This window comes from Sardina pilchardus, chromosome 5 (genome assembly GCF_963854185.1).
Source record: "Sardina pilchardus chromosome 5, fSarPil1.1, whole genome shotgun sequence".
NCBI classification, from domain to species: Eukaryota; Metazoa; Chordata; class Actinopteri; order Clupeiformes; family Clupeidae; genus Sardina; species Sardina pilchardus.
Genome location: NC_084998.1, coordinates 22,821,772 through 22,839,690, shown reverse-complemented (window position 1 = coordinate 22,839,690; position 17,919 = coordinate 22,821,772). Strand labels below are relative to the sequence as shown.

Sequence of the window (17,919 nt, the reverse complement as noted above, 5' to 3'; positions counted from 1 at the left end):
TGAGAGAGAGAGAGAGAGAGAGAGAGAGAGAGAGAGAGAGAGAGCTTACGCCTGAAAGCTTTTGAGGGGGAAGTCATTAATTAGGTCATTTCCTCTGGGTGGTCAAGGTAAGGCTGAATGAAGGCTTTTTGCAGAAAACCTGAGAGACAGAGTCGCTCTCTCTGAGACTCTCAGACAAGCTGCGCAATTTCAAATCACAAGAGTGCAGACAGATTGCTCCAGCTAGGGTTAGCCTTTACACCAAGTGTGCCTCTGGCCTGGCCGATAGACTGGCCTACTCCTGCACTATGTTCTCCGTAACCACTTTTGCTTAATGTAAAACGAGACAGACACCACAATGGAAAATACTCTGAATAAAAGACAAGGTATGACAAATTGAGTAATGTTTCAGTTTCAATTTTTTATTACTTAAAAAACTCAAACAAAAACAGAAAACAAATCTACCAAAGTTGTCCATATGGATGTTTTATTTATTTATGTTATGTGCAAGGGTGTGATATGTGGTAATGTCATGAACTTTTGAAAGAAGGTCAACATCATTGATTAGCTGCCTGACCATGATTAGGATACTAATGGGTTCCCCAAAACCTTTTCAAAAAATAGATTTAAACTGGCAGCTGTTTCTTTTTTTTTTTTCCTTTTTTTTGTGTACGTGTATTTTTATCATCAGTGTTGTATCTACAAGCATGCTTGCATCAAATGTGCATTAGGGTACTTGTTTTCTTATCTTTTACCATCTTTTTTTGTTTTTAAATCTCACTAAAAATGTATCACTTCATTACAACATCAGAGTAGCAAACGCTAAAGCCTTTTTTTACAAGTCTTTATAAACGAGGGTAAAAACAGGAGGGGTGTTACTGTAATACTGTATTTATAGCAACAATAACTCAACAATGTTCTTGTTTAACTCATAAAGGAGCAATATATAACCATTACTGAAGGGGGCTATGAGGACAGATGGAAATAAGACGATTTGCCACCTCATTTCCTGTGCATTCAAACAAGAGTGTCAATCGGAAAAAAAAAAAAATACACCAACAAACAATTCAACAACATCAAAAAAAACACTGGAGGCATGAACAGCATGGGAGTAGAACAACATCATGGTGGCAGCCATGTCAGACAGTGAGGGAACTGTTTCGCTTCTACATCTTTTTTTTTTCAACAAAAACAAACGATAAAAAGAAAACGAAGAAAACTCTTAGAAGAGGAATAAAAAATTCCTCCCATTCAATTTTTTTTTTTTTTTGTCCTTTGTCCTTTCTTGTGAAGATGCTGGTCTTTTTGAATGCTTGATGCTGTCCATGTCATGTCCCCAATGCCATGTCTCCATCTCTAAAGGACATTGTCACGCAAAGATTTTGCAAGGCTGTTGTGCAACTGCGAAACACTGGTGCAATAGGGTAAAAAGAAAGGTCAAAGCCAAATAATAATAATAATAATTATAATAATAACAATAACAACAACAACAATATAACAACAACAATAATAATGGTGTAAGGAGAAAGAGTGAACATGTAGCACGGATGGAAAGAGAGGCCGTTTTATGTGCTTCACAGAGTCAAGAACAATTTGGGAATGTTCTTTTAATTCCGAGAAAAAAAGGTCCTTCTATTTTTAGCCTGGAAAAAAACAATCAAAAAAAAAAGATAGGAACGTAGAAGTAGTCAAATAAGGAGATTCAAGGGAGGTTTCTATTTCCTTTTTGTACAAGATCATGGAGAAAGGATGCGAGAGAGGGCTCCTGACACACACCCTTCACTGTGCATCGTTGCACCTCCCCAGTCACACACAGACACACACACACACGCTCACACACACACACACACACACACACACACACACACACACATACTCAATCGCTCACACACACAACCTTTTACATATATGTAGAAGAACACATTCCCTCTTTCATCCCTTCACTCGCTCACTCACTCTCTCGTTCAAACTGTTAAATGTTTCTCTCTTCAGTCCTGTACACCATTTTGTTTTCAGCGTGAGGATGGTTGAGGATCCCCCCAGTGAGAAGCTCCTGCTGTTCCCCTCATCACCGCTCAGACATGTCCCAGCCAGAGGAGTGTTTCCGTGGGGCAAACCCTCGCTCAGCCCCCCTCAGTCGGACACTCTAGCCGCGCGGAGCCCCTTCTCAGTACATGATGGGGGGCTTGGAGAAGGGAGGTCTGTTCTCTGTGAAAACAGAAAACAAATCGAGGTAAACGTTGCGTTCAGGAATTGGTGCTATTAAAACTCCCATCCCTGAAAGTATGCACGTGCGCGCACACTGACACACACACGCACACACACACACACACGTATATAAATATACACACATAGTTCTAAATTAAAATGCAGTCCTTTAATAAGAATGCATACATGGTTGCTTCATGGTATAAAGATGTGAATCATATCCTTCTCAAAGCAGAGGAGGGTGGAAAAAAAAACACAGCAAAAGATGGCTGGTCATACTTGATAGGCAAAGTGATTCTTGATAAAAAAAAAAAAAAAAAAAAAAAAAAAAGCACAAGTATTTTAATCAAATGTGCGGCAAGAATAATTTAGGGGATTGATCACTTAAGTGTTGGCTGTCAGTGAACGGGAGCAGATAAAGGGAGAACAGCTGGTGGGTGAAAAGGGAGAAGTTGGTCGTTGAATGTTAATATGAAAAACGTGGCTTGATTTAATTCCCCGAGCAGGGGGAGAGGAGAGGCAGTTCATTAGGAGCGGGAGGGCGCTTGGAGGTGTTTAATATGTTTCTGCAGCGCGGAGCGGAGCGGAGAGGAGAGGAGCCGAGCGGAGCCGAGCAGCCGCTCCTGCACGGCGAGGATACGGGACGGAGGAGGTGCACTGCGCTCGTGGTCCGGGGCGAGAGAGGAGAGCAGTGAGGCCAACGAGGCTTTGGGGAGGGAGACAACTAACTACCATTTAATATACTTTGAATGCTTTTATATCACGACACATATATCATTCACTTGAAGTCTATTTCTTTGGAATTTATATGTGTTGTACAGTACTGTTAAACACGGTACAAACTAGACTGCTAATATAGTATGTACATTAATAACATGTGTATAATACATTACATACGCTTTTCTGTTGTGCTGTTACCAGTGCTTACTGTACAGTACATGTATTCCATTTATACAATATATTATATACCTACACATTATAATTGTGTCCATTGGTGGACTAAAATTACATGTCTTCAGTTATTTTTTAACAGACATCTTTGAGCAACCTTAATGTGCATTAACTCCCTGAAAGTGAGTGGAATGGTCTGGAGGAGACCCGGCGCACCTGGCCTATGGCTTCCCTTCACTCTCCAGCACACCCAATCAGGCCCTTTTATGGGCTCGTCTTCCTATTAACCCAAAAATCACTTCTATCGCTTAATGGCGACCAAGATATTTAACAGTGTTCCTTTAAAGTGACTGTATGAAAATCGGCCACTTATAGAAAAGGAGCCCTTAGCTCTCGCTCTCTCTCTCTTTCTCTCTCTCTCTCTCGCTCTCTCTCTCTCTCTCTCTCTCTCTCTCTCTCTCTCTCTCTCTCTGTAAGGGAACACCGTCCGGTGGCTGGACTTAAATTGAGACTTAAAGGCCCAGGGGCTTTGACGAGGTGTTTTACTGCTCAATGAAATGAGTTGTAATATCCTGAGGCGCAATTAATCCGGGCCCAGAGAGTGACAGCAGGGCCAGTCCCTGTAAAGAATGGCAGCTCCCTGGGACTGGAGGGAGGTGGGCTGGCGGTGGAGTGTGTGTCTCTGTGTGTGTGTGTGCGTGCGTGCGTGTGTGTGTGTGTGTGCGTCTGTGTGTGCGCGTTGGGGGTGGCTGAACAGAGCCGTCACAGTCCCCAGGAAAGGGGGGTTGGGGGGGGGGGGGACGGACGATAGAGCACTCTCACTGCTGGCCACGCTGGACAGCCCGATTGCTGGAATTACTGTTGCACTGATGTGATGGGAAATCTTTAAGTGTGTAAATTATGATGCAGAAAGCTATGAATCATTTCTGCCTTGTAAAAAAAAACTGATACATATTTCAGGTGGAGGAAAACAGCAATCACACTTGTAAAAACAGACTGATTAGAATAAGTGATTGAAACTAGCAGAATCTCTTCAGAACATTCGTAGTGGTCATTTGTTATATGTCATCATTTTTTAATAAAATGGATAAGACAGAGCAGTTTAGTACTACTTCATTTCATAATGCTGCTAGAGTATCTCTAACACTACTGGCTGATGATGACTTTATCGGTAGTTACCATATCAGGCGCACAGGTGCGCATTTTCAGTGTTGTTGTGTATTGACAACATGTAAACTAAATTTGGAGCAATCGCTCCATTTTCCTAAGCAATATCAGGAGCATCGGCCCTCTCAGGGCTCCCATTAGCACTATGGCGTCTCTCCAGGAAGACACCACTGGGTAGTGGAAGACCATGGAGCTGCAGCAGCAGTAGCAGTAGGTGGGCAGGTGGGAGGATGGGTATAGCCAGGCTTGTGGGTCTCACTGGGACCTTTTTCTCCGCGATCGTCTCTCGCCATATTTAGCTACCGGCTCATTCTATTTTGCACCGTCTGCAAAGCGCTCAGTGTGGGGAGGTCCAGAACTGCCATAAAGCTTCACCTTGATTTTTCATGCCGCCTTCTATTTTTTTTTTATTTCTTTTTTTTTTCCGGCTGCTCCTTCTTCCTCATTTTTTTTCTTCTTCCAGGGCTGCCAATTAGTGGCGCAGAAAACTTTTGGAAATGAATGGTACCCTTGGGACTCATTTGCAGTATGTGAATGCAGTATGAGTTTGGAGCTAGAGTAGGTCATTGGAGCTTTTTTTCTGGTTTTGTTGTTGTTGTTGTTGTTGTTGTTGTTAGTTTGTTTGTGGGTTTTTCTTGCCAGGTCTGCAGGAGCGTAATTACGGACGTTCTTAATGCCGCAACAGGTTTAGCTAAGAGAACAAAATAAAACAGGTGGGAGCTGGTGGGTCAACACCTCATGATGACTACCAGGCCATTCCTGAACTGATACTTCAACAGAAAACAAGCAGGAGTTCGGTTTCCTATTAAACAACACCTTGTTTTCTTACAATTAGCCCCCACCTCCCCTCCCACTCCTCTCTCTCTCTTCACTCTCTCATCTCAACACCCGAGACTCTACCACCTCCATTTCACTCTTCCTCTTTTTCTTAATCGGCTTGTGAAATGATGTCACCTTCTTTTGTGTTCAGCAGTTTCTGTTACCACCACTTGTCTTGATTAATAAAAAAAAACACACAGGCACACACACACACACACACACACACACACACACACGGGCCTGTGTAATGGCTGAACGCAGGAGGGAACCTGAGAAAGCGTAAAAAGCTTTTAGTTCCTGGAGTGGGATCTCAGCAAGGACAATCAAACCTAATGAAATCAGTTGTCAGTGCTAGGCTTGCAAAACTGTGAAGTTGGACTTGGGAGTGGAGCACGGGGGCTAATCAGATTTCTGCCCGCCGTAATGGATAAGTACGGCTAGGCACGCGCAGGGAGTCCGCCGAGGGGTGTCCAGATTAGTGTGAGTGTGTGTGTGTGTGTGTGTGTGAAGGTGTGTATGTGCGTGTGTGAGTGAGAGAGAGCAAGATAGAGAACGTGTATGTGTGTGTGTGTGTGTGTGCAGTTGTGGTGGGGTGTTGTATGGACAAGAGGAGTCCTAATTGAAGATTTGCTGCCCTCGAAAGCGATGATCCATGGAGATTGGTGTGCGATGGGTACTCTGGTGTGGCTTGTGTTCATCTATTAGATTGGGGTTCTGAGCACTACAAACAGATAATGCCAAGGACTCCAGGGTGGACTAGCCAATTCAGGACATAAATCACACTTGATGTTGTCTTACAAAGTGACATTAAGTTGATATTTGCCATATAAACTTTCAGATATTTATGTCTACACATGTTCACTTTGGACATTTTTGAAAATGTTGCTATCCAAACCATGCTCTGGCTATGATAGATATGGTATGAATTATCGCTGACAAGCACTGGGATTACATTACTGTACTTGGATGGCCTTTAAACTAAATCCTGGATAAAGAGAAATATAGACTAAATCTGTCTTATATTGCTTTTCATTTAGAATACAAAGCAGTATAATACAATTCTAAACAATGTCTAGTGTGATATGAGGAGATCCGTGACATTGAAAGGATGTGTCAGATTTATAGTCACATGGGACACATGAGACCTACAGCTGCTGAGACTGTTTCAACAGACGCCTGATACCATGATGCTGGCATATTGCACTTTGGAGCTGTAGGAGTGGTTTAGGGTGTGTGCGTGTGTGTGTGTGTGTGTGTGTGTGTGTGAGCGCGTGTGTGTGTCGGAAACGTAATGCGACCCGCTTCGGTGGCGACACCGAGGTTGTAGCGCTGCGTCACGGTCATCAGTGGCTCTCACGTCTGGCCGAAAGCGAGGGCGAGCGAGCGAGTCAGGGGGCGAGCGAGGAGGGAGCGTGACCGTCTCCAAAGCGTGGCGAAGCGATCCACGGATCCATGACGTGACCGGGGCCGAGCTCGACTTGTGCCTCTCTCACCTCTGACCTAATAATGTCGGACACCACGGTCAGGAATGTCATGCCCCAAGATGACACTCACTTTAACCCCCCCCCCCCCCCCCCAACAGTAAAAGTTGATGGCAGCGCCACCGCCACTGGCAGCCGTTGGGTGCTTTTAATTCCATGCCAGCCAGTTGCAGGTAACCCAGCGAGAACACCAAAGATCCCAGCCATTACGCGAGGGGATTCAGGCCCTAAATTCTGGCGAAATATGTGAACAAATACAGCCGTTACAGTGAAGGAGAGGGAGCGAGAGAGTGAGCGAGGGATCGAGGGGTCCCTGTGTGCTGGGCAGGACTTTGATGTTGTGCTTGGGAGGTTAAGACTGAAGTCTGAAGTTATGAGCAGGAAACTTGAGAGGCCTTCAAGATTTCAGTAATCCTAACCCCACTCAGCTCAACTCAAAAAAAGAAAAGAGAAAATCTAGAGTCAACCTCACCCATTGATGACCCGCTGCCACTGAAAATGAACCCTTCCTCTTTGCCAGACAAAAACAAAAACAAACAAAAACAAACTCACGGGAGAATCCCCCCCACACACACATACACACACACACACAGACACACACACACAACTTCCAGAAGGTTCCCGAGCTCATGGCCTCAGCATTCTTCTGTGTGGCAGCTCCGCTGCTGTCAGTGACAAGAAAAATGGTCGTTCCTTTATTTGCGGACTGTGAAATTGGCTATGAGAAAACAATCTCCACCCTCCCAGCAGAAAACACTTTGCAGGCCATTTCCAGCGTGCATCCTGTAAACATATGTATTTATTCACCTCCTCTCCAGCTCACATTTCAATAAGATCTACGGGACAGTGTCTCTGATTCGCCGGCCGACGGGCCGATAATAGGCTCCATCTATCAAAAGCAACCTCAAGCTAGGTTTTGGAGGCAGGGCTGGGGGTGCAGGGGCAAAAACAGATGGAATAGGTGGTGTAAAAAAAGTGTGCGTGTGTGTGTGTGTATGTGTGTGTGTGTGTGTGTGTGTGTGTGTGTGTGTGTGTGAGTGTGTGTGTCTGTGCACGCAGCAGAACTCTTGAGTGAGAATGGAAGCGTGACACACACATGCAGCCACATCAGTTTGCAATCTCCCTCCCTCAGGGATTTTGACGTCTTCAAAGGACCGTCTGCTCCAGGAGGGAGAGAGAGAGAGAGAGAGAGGGAGAGAAAGAGAACGAAAGAACGCAAGAAAGAAAGAAAGAAAGAAAAAAGAAAGAAAGAAAGAAAGGGAGGAGAGCAGAAACGGAGAGGTGGCAACACAGGAGGAGTAGAAAAAGTGCCTCTGGTTAATGTTTGCACTTCCAACACGAGCCTCCAGGGGGGTCCACCCCTTACACACAGGGGCTTACTGTAAGCCTAGAAGTGGCAGTGGTGGTGGAGGTGGTGGAGGTGGTTGAGGCTGTGGTGGTCATGGAGGTGTCTGGAGAACCCTAGGCCATGTGGGATGCACATGGCCCTGTAAGCTCCATATCATATAAGACTCCCCCCACCCCCTGCTCCCCTCACCCCTCTGCTGGAGGAGATGAGAGAGGGGGGGCTTCCTAGAAGCTCCCGACCGACCGGCCGCTCGGCTGCCTGGCCCTGGGGGTGACGTCAGCTCGTGTGCTGAAGGGGATGATGAGTGTGGAGAGGCAATTGGGGGGGCGGGGGGGACAAAAAGGGAAATGAAGTCGGATGGCGACCGACAAAAAAAAGAAAAGTCCCCCTTTCATCCTCTCTGTACCCAAAAAAGCCTCTCAGATAGGCCAGGTCAACCACAGCCCCAGCCCTTGAGATGGAGGCTTTCATGTCCTGTGATTGATTCATTAAAAACCTGTTCTCAGTTTTGCTTTGCTGATTTGCACTGTGCAATTGCCTTTAACCATACAAACAAAAAAGAGCAAAACAAAAAAAATACAAAAAGGAAAACAAATGTATTGCAAATTCCTTCTAAAATGGAGTAGAACAAAAATACCTCCAGACTCTCTTTCACATGCAACAGCTACACACTAGAGTTTGTGTTGTGTGTGTGTGTGCCAATCACCTTGTACAGTGGAGTTTTCCTGCTGATTACCGTTGTGCTCAGGCTCCACATCTGGTATCACAGCCTCTGCAACATCAAACACAGACACATGTTAGAACCCCTCAGAATACCTACTGCACTAAATGCGTGTCACTTAGTTTGCGTCTGCTAATGGTTTCGTAGTTGGACCAAAATGGATAGGCTTTGCACGGTGCAAATCTGAATCACATTACAATTCATTAACAACTCTAATAGGGTATCGATTCATCAAAAGCTTTGTTATAATTTCAAGGTTCATCGTAGTATCCCCACTACAACAGTCTTCCTGAGCTAATCTTGCATTAAATCACATGAAAGGGAAAAAAAGACGGAGCAACAATGCATTTCTTTTTTTTTTTTAATAAATTCAGGTTTAATCAGGCTTGGCTGATAATTGCCGGAGCTCAGTTCAAATGCTTGCAGATGTACTCAACGGTCTTTATGATTTGCTTTTATGTTTCCCCATTTCAGCTCCTGTTAGAACGATTTAGGAATTAAACAACTGAAGGAGGGGGGGAAAAAAACGTGCACCGCGGTTATGAAAACAATTTAGTAGTCTAAGTGTGCGCATTTAAAGCATTTATGATAAGTATCTGTGTCCATTTCCTCTGCGGCCTGACCATGCTAATGCAAGGCTGATAGGAACCGTTAGAGCAAATGCGGAAATGCCAATAGAGGCATTGATAAGGAAATATGAGAATCGGAGATGGAGAAAAGAGAGGAGAGGAAAATAACTAAATAAGTATATAAATAAATAAATGGAGACATTAGACAGGCAAAGGATGAAAAGGGTAAGAGAGAAACAAGAGTGAATGAAGCACAGCACAAAGATGAAGAGAATAAAGGTCAGAACAAATAGAGGTGAAAAGGAGAGAGAGAGTGAGAGAGAGGGATGGAAGGGAGGGGAAGGGAAGAAAAGGGAGAGAAGCCAAGAGTAAATTAGTGTAGTGTTTAATCTCATTGATTACGAGCAAGAGGAGAGTGATTTTCCCTGAGTAGGACAACAAAGTTAAGGGAAATCCACTGCAGTGAATGAGGACATTATGAGGCATTGGAGGAACAAGTGCATGTGTTTTTACGACACAGATAGAGGCGGGGGGGGGGGGGGGGGGGGGTACAGACGGGACCTACTGGAGCCAGCGAGATGACAATGAAATATGCTGTTAAAAAGGCAACGCTGTCTCAAATGCGCTCTGTCTTTTTCAAAGCCGGAAAAATTCCAATTGCTCTGCAAGAGACCATAAATATTCTGTGGAGTGCAGAAGGGGCCCGGAAGACAGAGAGAGAGCAGACAGATTCAAATGCAGAGAGAGGAAAGGAGAGGGAGAGAGGCACAGAGAGGACGGCGAAAAAAAGAGAGAAAAGAGAAATAATACAGAAGGGGACGGATTCAAACGGAAGAAATGAATAGTGCAGAGCAGAGAAAGAGAAGAGACCCAAAAAAGGGCGACACATTCAAAGACAATGAAGGAATAATTAAATATGGGGTAGATTTAAATACATGATGCAGAGAGTGTGAAGAGAGCAAGAAAGAAAGACAGAAAGAAAGACAGAAAGAAAGAGAGAAAGAAAGGAGGGGCGGTGTTAATAACAATTAAATAGGGAGTAGATTTAAATACATGATGCAGAGAGTGTGAAGAGAGAAAGAAAGAAAGACAAAAGAAAGAGAAAGAAAAAGAGAAAGAAGGGAAGAAAGACAGAAAGAAAGAGAGAAAGAAAGACAGAAAGAGAGACTGAAAGAGAGAAAGAAAGAGAGAAAGACAGTAAGAAAGAAAGACAGACAGAAAGAGAGAGATAGAGAATTCTACAGGCAACAGGCAGCAAAAAAAGATGAGCTCCTGATCCAACGTTGGTTCTTGCCAGAAAATGTATGTTTTTATCATCTAATTCAAAATTCAGTAATTGAAGACACGATTAAGAATAACAGAGGCACAAATCTGTGAAGGTAGGACCTCTGTGGAACTTGAAAAGGCAGAGAAAATTTAAGGAGAAGAAAAAGCTAAAAAGTGCTAACCAAGCTAATCAAGCAGTATGGCAGTTGACAATTCTGTTGGCAATTCTGGTGACATCACAATGGATGCTTATTTGAAGAAAAAGCAGACCAGACCAGAGGCATCATTCAAAAATGAAGAGGAAATAGAAATCAACTATCCATCAGAAACTAAATCAATGAAAGAAAGGAAGATAATGAAGGAAGCAGTATTGAGAGAACATCCAGAGATCCTACTCTCAGACTACAGTGGACCAGATAACAACAGAGTTCGATGTAACCTGCTGTTTTACACTAACAACTCAGCAGCTTGGCATTCCATACTGTTGGCCCACATGAACTGTGTTAGAAAGGGTGGTATCAGCAAAGGCAGGCAGCTGACCCTTGAAAATGAACAGGAGGCAAGGTTGACTGTCAACTTCTACCACAATGGCACAGTTATGGTCCAAGGGCCAGAGGCCGCCCTCAGTGAATTCCAGCATAAATTTGGTCAATTTAAGAAAGAGGTCCAAAAGAAGCTGGAAGATCCTGAGACAAAGGACAGTGTAAATGGCAAGTCACACTCAACCAAGGCTGTCAGAACCACAGATCCCTGCCCCTCCGCTCCATTATTCCACCCGATGGCTCCTGCCTCTCCTAGAGTCAAAGACTGGCAAGACAGCTTCTCCCAGCTGGAGCGAGACTACTTCTTGTTCAAAGAAGAAACGTCCAACAACACCTGTCAGCTCCAAAAACAGATTGATCTGTTCAACAACAGCTCCTGCAACATACAGCTACAAAAGATCTGCTCAGCTATGAAGCAACTGGAAGAGGCCAATCAAGAGATGAGGCAAGAGCTGAGGAGTGTAAAAATCGAACTATCCAAGAGAGAACAGCATTCCAAGGCTCTGGAGGATCAACTGGAAGAGCTGAGGGATGAGCTGAGGGCCCACGCCTCTCTTCCTGGTTGCAGCAAAACAACAGCCCATCAGCAGGATGTCAGGGACATGCAGAGAAGCACCACTCCATCATCTGCAATCCCACAACCTCCACAAAATGTGAAGAATAGTCATCAGGAAGGAGTGAGGAACAAAATATCTAAAGATCCACATGCCAGTAACAGCAGCAGCAGCACACCCAGGACAATTACCACCAATAGTAGCACCACCACCACCACTAACATCAGCTACAGTGGTGCCAATACCAGTCACACCAGTAACAGTCACAAAATTGCCATCCTCTGTGACTCAAATGGTAACCATCTTAACCCCAGACGACTGTTTCCTGGACAGAGTGTACAGAAACTGAGGTGTCCTACTATTCAGTCTGCTGTGATGCTGCTTAGAGAGAACATGCTGGACAATCCCTCACACATCATAGTGCACACGGGAACGAATGACCTGAGCACTAACAGAGTGGATGTGGCAAAGGCTGTGGGGGACATGGTCACAACAGCCACCAACATCTATCCAAACACCAAGATCATTGTTTCTACACTTCTACCTCGAAAGGACATCCACCAAAGGGACATTGACTCCATAAACAAGGAGATCATCAACAGATGCATACACCTCCACAATGTGCGTATTACCCATCACGGACAAATCACCAGGGAACACCTTTATGACCGCCTTCACATAAATGAAGGTGGCATGAGACTATTTGCTAAAGCCATCAAGGATGTGACTCTGAACAGAAACCAGAGGAAAGATCCAATGATAACAGCGACCAACAACGCACAGCACAAAGATCTGCCAGAAAATCCAACAACTGTAGTAGGTAGAGAAATTAGAAAAACTGATTTCAGCAAAATAGAAGACATGCTGAAATTTATTTGCAATCAGTTTAGTTTAACATGCTCAGACTCTCTGTCTATTCGATAGGGCTTAAAAAAAAAAAAAAATGCTATGTGTGTGTGTGTGTGAGTGTGTATGTGTGTGTGTGTGTGTGTGTGTGTGTGTGTGTGTGTGATCCTTGTATGCATGTCTTTACTGTATGAATGTCATATTAGTCTACTTAACATAATATTGTGTGTGTGTGTATGTGTGTGTGTGTTTATATTACACTATACTGCTAAGTTTCTTTTCATAGAACTATGGTGTGTGTGTGTGAGAGTGTTTGTGTCTGTCTGTGTGTGCTTAGGCTATACTGTAAGTTTCATTTCTAACCTACAGTGTGTGAGTGTGTGTGTGTGTGTGTGTGTGTGTGTGTGTGTGTGTGTGTGTGTGAGTGTGAGTGTTACACAGCACATGCCTATTAAAAAAAAAAAAAAAAAAAAAAAGAGGCACTGTATGTGTGTGTGTGTGTGTGTGTGTGTGTGTGTGTGTGTGTGTGTGTGTGTGTGTGTGTGTGTGTGTGTGTGTGTGTGTGTGAGACAAATAGCCTATAAGTTTCCTTTGTCTTTAAATGTGTGTGTGTGTGTGTGTGTGTGTGTGTGTGTGTTTACATATTACACTATACTGCTGCTAAGTTTCTTTTCTTAGAGCTACAGTGTGGTGTGTGTGTGTGTCTGTTTGTCTGTTTGCGTGTGCTTAGGCTATACTATACTCTGTACTGTTAAGTTTCATTTCTAACCTACAGTATGTGTGTGTGTGTGTGTGTGTGTGTGCGTGTGTGTGCGTGTGTGCGTGTGTGAGTCGTGTGAGACTATACGTCACAACACTACCATAAAAAAATGGCAGAGGTGTGTGACCGTGTGTGTGTGTGTGTGTGACAAATAGCCTATAAGTTTCCTTTGTCTTTAAATGTGTGTGTGTGTGTGTGTGTGTGTGTGGGGGGGGGGGGTTGTGTTAATATTACATGATAAGTTTCTTTTTGTAGAACTATGGTGTGTGTGTGTGTGTGAGAGAGAGAGAGAGAGAGAGAGAGAGAGAGAGAGAGAGAGAGAGAGAGAGTGTGTGTGTGTGTGTGTGACTGTCCATGTTACACAACACTGCCAAAAAAAAAAAGGCAGAGTGCGTTGTATGTGTGCATGTGTGTGTGTGTGTGTGTTTGTGTGTGACAAATAGCTTATAAGTTTACTTTGTCTTTAAATGTGTGTGCGTGTGTGTGTGTGTGTGTGTGTGTGACAAATAGCTTATAAGTTTACTTTGTCTTTAAATGTGTGTGAATGTGTGTGTGTGTGTGTGTGTGTGTGTGTGTGTGTGTGTGTGTTGTGTGAGATTGTGATACACAGTACTGCCAATACTGTGTGTGTGTGTGTGTGTGTGTTAATATTACACTATACTGATAAGTTTCTTTTTGTGAAGTTATGGTGTGTGTGTGTGTGTGTGTGTGTATGTGTGTGTGTGTGTGAGTGTGTGTAGCCTTTAAGTTTCCTTTGTCTTTAAATCTTTACATTTGTTTCATATAGCCTTGGCTATAGGATACAATGAATTTTTGAGTAAAAAAAAAAAAAACATACATATTTCTTACGGCAAAACGTTCACTGTAGAATGTCAACAATCAAAATAACAAGCTATAATATACAAGGGTTGTACTCCTCTTGTTTTGGTGATAAGAGTACAAATCCCGACTTTGTAAATATTGTAAATAGTTCAGATATTGTCATAGTGCTAGAAACATGGAGCAGAGAATGGAAATTTAACTCCATTCCACATTATAGGGAACTTTGTATTCCCTCTGTTAAAAATCCCAAAGTCAAATGTGGAAGAGATTCAGGGGGGGTCATTGTATTATATAAAGAAAACATTTCAAATTACATTTTCCCTGTAAAGAAAGGGAGATCACATATTTGGATCAAGTTAAAAAAAGAGCTCACTTCCTCAGATCTTGACATCTACCTTTGTGCCACCTATATTCCCCCACATGAATCTCCATATTACTCTGACGACATCTTCCAAACTTTACAGTCAGAAATTTTACAGTTCCAATCACAAGGATCTATCTTACTTATGGGTGACATGAATGCCAGAACTGGCAGGGAAATTGACTATATTGACTCAAGGGGCTATGCATTTCTGTCTGACGTACAAATAAATAGAAATTCACAATTCGAAAGATCACGTCAGAACCATGACAATATTGTGAACAAAAATGGCAAACAGTTGCTGCAGCTATGTAAAAGCCTGGGTCTCTTCATCACTAATGGCAGAATGAGTGGTGACTCTCTGGGTAGGTTCACCTACTGCTCTCAGCTTGGTTGCAGTGTAGTAGACTACGCAGTCACAGACATAGATCCAAACAACGTCAGCTATTTCATGGTAATGCCCCAAATTCCTCTTTCTGACCACAGCCATATAACCTTAAGTTTGAAAAAGAACAACAACTCTGGAACATCCACAAAAAATCAAAGCAAACTATATCCATTACCAACTCAATTTCGCTGGGAAGAAAATAGTGCGCAAGAATATCAAACTGAAATAAATAGTATTGAAACTGAAAATTTGATATACACATTCTTGTTCACGACATTCACTCAAGACAGAGAAGGGATTACTTTAGCAACAGAAACTTTAACAGACATTTTTACCTCAGTGGCCAGGAAAACATTGAAGATTACAAAAACAAAGAAATCTCTAACTAAAAATGTGAAGAACAAGTGGTTCGACAAAGAATGCCAAACTTTAAAAAAACAACTAAGAGAACTATCAAATAAAAAACACAGAGATCCCACAGACCAAATAACACGGTCAATATACCAACAGACTCTAAAAAAATACAAATCACTACTAAGACAGAAAAAAGCTATTTATATGAAGAATAAATTAAAAAATATTGAGGATGCAGTAGACCATAATTACTTCTGGGATCTGTGGAATAAATTAGAACCTAACAAAAAAACGAAACAGACTCCCATATGCAATGAAAAAATTTGGACAGACCATTTTGGTCATCTCTACAGTAAAGACGAACAAAATCCCCTCCAAAATCAACTGATTGATCAGCTATCCAAATTAGAATCACAAGTAAAAAACAAATTAAATCATCTCGACAATCCGATACCATTAATTGAACTAACCAAAAAAATAAAATGCCTGAAAAACAAAAAATCTTGTGGACCTGATGGGTTACATAATGAAATGTTAAAATACAGCAGCCCGCTAATGCATCAAGCAATTCTTAAACTCTTTAACATGATATCCGCAGTTGGTATTTTTCCAGACTCGTGGAAAGAAAACTACATTGTACCGGTGTTTAAAGAGGGAGATAAATTCAACCCGAACAACTACAGAGGAATTGCCATCAGTAGTAATCTAGGAAAACTTTTCTGCAATATCATTAACATGAGACTGACAGAATTTCTACTGGAAAATAAAATAATCAACAACTGCCAGATTGGCTTCATGCCAGACCATAGAACCACTGATCATATTTTTACACTACAATCACTTATTGATAAATATGTTCACAACATCAACAGGGGGAAAATATTTGGTTGCTTCATTGATTTTAAAAAGGCATTTGACACAGTTTGGCAAGATGGTCTCTTACTAAAATTAATTCAAAATGGCATCGGAGGTAAATTGTATGACATAATAAAAGATATGTACAATAATAATAGATGTTGTGTAAAAATCAATGATCAAAGAACATCATACTTTGAACAGGCAAAAGGGGTACGACAAGGGTGTAGTCTCAGCCCACTATTGTTTAATTTATATATCAACGAGTTAGCAGTAAACATTGAGCAATCCAAATCACCAGGACTCACATTAGAAGGCAGGGAAATTAAATGTCTTTTATTTGCGGATGACCTTATACTCCTGTCTCCAACTGAGGAAGCGTTGCAAGAAAGCCTTTCAATTCTTGAGGATTACTCACAAACATGGAACCTCAAAATAAATACAGGGAAATCCAAGGTAATGATCTTTCAGAAAAAAAAACGTTCAAACCAACTTCGATACAATTTCACTCTCGATGGGGAAGCACTCTGTCAGGTAACAGACTATAATTACCTGGGCTTGACAATTTCATCATCAGGCAACTTTGATTTAGCCCAGAGGGACCTAGCTGATAAGGCTCGGAAAGCATATTATGCAATACGAAGACCCCTATACCAATATAACCCTCCAGTCAGACTATGGCTGAAAATTTTTAACTCTATCATTAAGCCTATTCTTTTATATGGCAGCGAGATTTGGGGCATCAAATATCAAAATGATTATGCGTCATGGGATAAAAGCCCAACAGAAATATTCCATCTCGAATTCTGTAAGAACACCTTAGGGCTACACAGAAATGCCTCTAACTTAGCCTGCAGAGCAGAACTTGGAAGGTACCCTATGCTGAATGATATATGTAAAAGGGCATCCAAATTTTACAATCATTTAATTTCAAATAAGGATGGATGTCACTACAATGGCCTTCTGCAATGGAAAAATCACCCGGAGAGAGACCCTTTCACTTACTATACTGCAAAATACAACCTAAACACTATGAACATGACACAAGCAAAGCTCAAGTGGATTGAAAAAGAAACAAATAAAGAATATTACCAATATTGGCTACAAAACATTGAACATTCAAACAAATTAAACTGCTTCCAAAAAATTAAAATCAACTATGAGCTGGCACCTTACCTAACAGGAATCAAGGACTTCAAAAAAAGAAAATTAATGACATCATACAGAGTAAGTGACCACTCATTGGCCATTGAGAGAGGAAGGCACAGGCAAACATGGCTCCCGAGGACAGAAAGACTATGTCTGCAGTGTAATGATGGAGCAGTGGAGGATGAATGCCACTTCTTAACAGAATGCAACAAGTACACATCCATTAGAGATACCTTTTTCCCCCAATTTGAATTAGTTATACCTCAATTTCAAACTTTAGAGAATGAACAAAAAATTGAATTTCTGTTAGGAGAACAAACAAATTGTATACACCTGGCGGCACAATACTTGTTAGAGTGTCACAAAATGAGGAAGTGAGTGCATATTGACAATATTTGATGTATATACAGTACAGTACATATACTTATATTATTGTATTCATAATAAGTTTCCTTCTATACAGTATTGCATAAGTTTCCTTTCATTTATAAACCATATAGTAGTATTAAGTAAGTTTCTTTTTTCTTTTATTTCTTATTTTTAATGTGTTGATTGTTTCCAAACAGATATTGTATCTGTTTGTATTGCTATATGTCTGCTTTGGCAACACTGCTTTGATGAGTCATGCCAATAAAGCTACCTTTGAATTGAATTGAATTGAATTGAGAGGGGGTAGGGTGGTGGTGTTGGATGCGGGCCGGTGCCGGTGCGCGCGCGTGCTCACCGTTGAGGCTCATCCGCAGGTTGTCTGAGGTGGTGGCCTGCTTGAGCGCCTGCTCCACCTGCTCCCGGCGCTTGGACTCAAACTCCAGCGCCTCCTGCAGTTTCCTCTTGGCCTT

The 17,919-nt window shown here is 42.3% G+C and overlaps 1 protein-coding gene across 3 annotated transcripts in view; it reads right to left on the bottom strand.

Annotated features, from left to right (window-relative positions):
• Positions 1 to 380: 380 nt before the first annotated feature.
• Positions 381 to 17,919, bottom strand: part of dacha (dachshund a) — a 167,288-nt gene continuing 149,749 nt past the window's right edge. For all 3 annotated transcript variants that reach the window (XM_062536955.1, XM_062536956.1, XM_062536957.1), the window contains exons 10-12: positions 17,805 to 17,919; positions 8,600 to 8,665; positions 381 to 2,187 (exon numbers count right to left, since the gene is read on the bottom strand). The exon at positions 17,805 to 17,919 is cut by the window's right edge and continues 32 nt beyond it. In XM_062536955.1, the coding sequence (XP_062392939.1) occupies positions 2,147 to 2,187; positions 8,600 to 8,665; positions 17,805 to 17,919 (222 nt within the window). In that variant the 3' untranslated portion in view covers positions 381 to 2,146. The remainder of the gene's footprint in view (positions 2,188 to 8,599; positions 8,666 to 17,804) is intronic.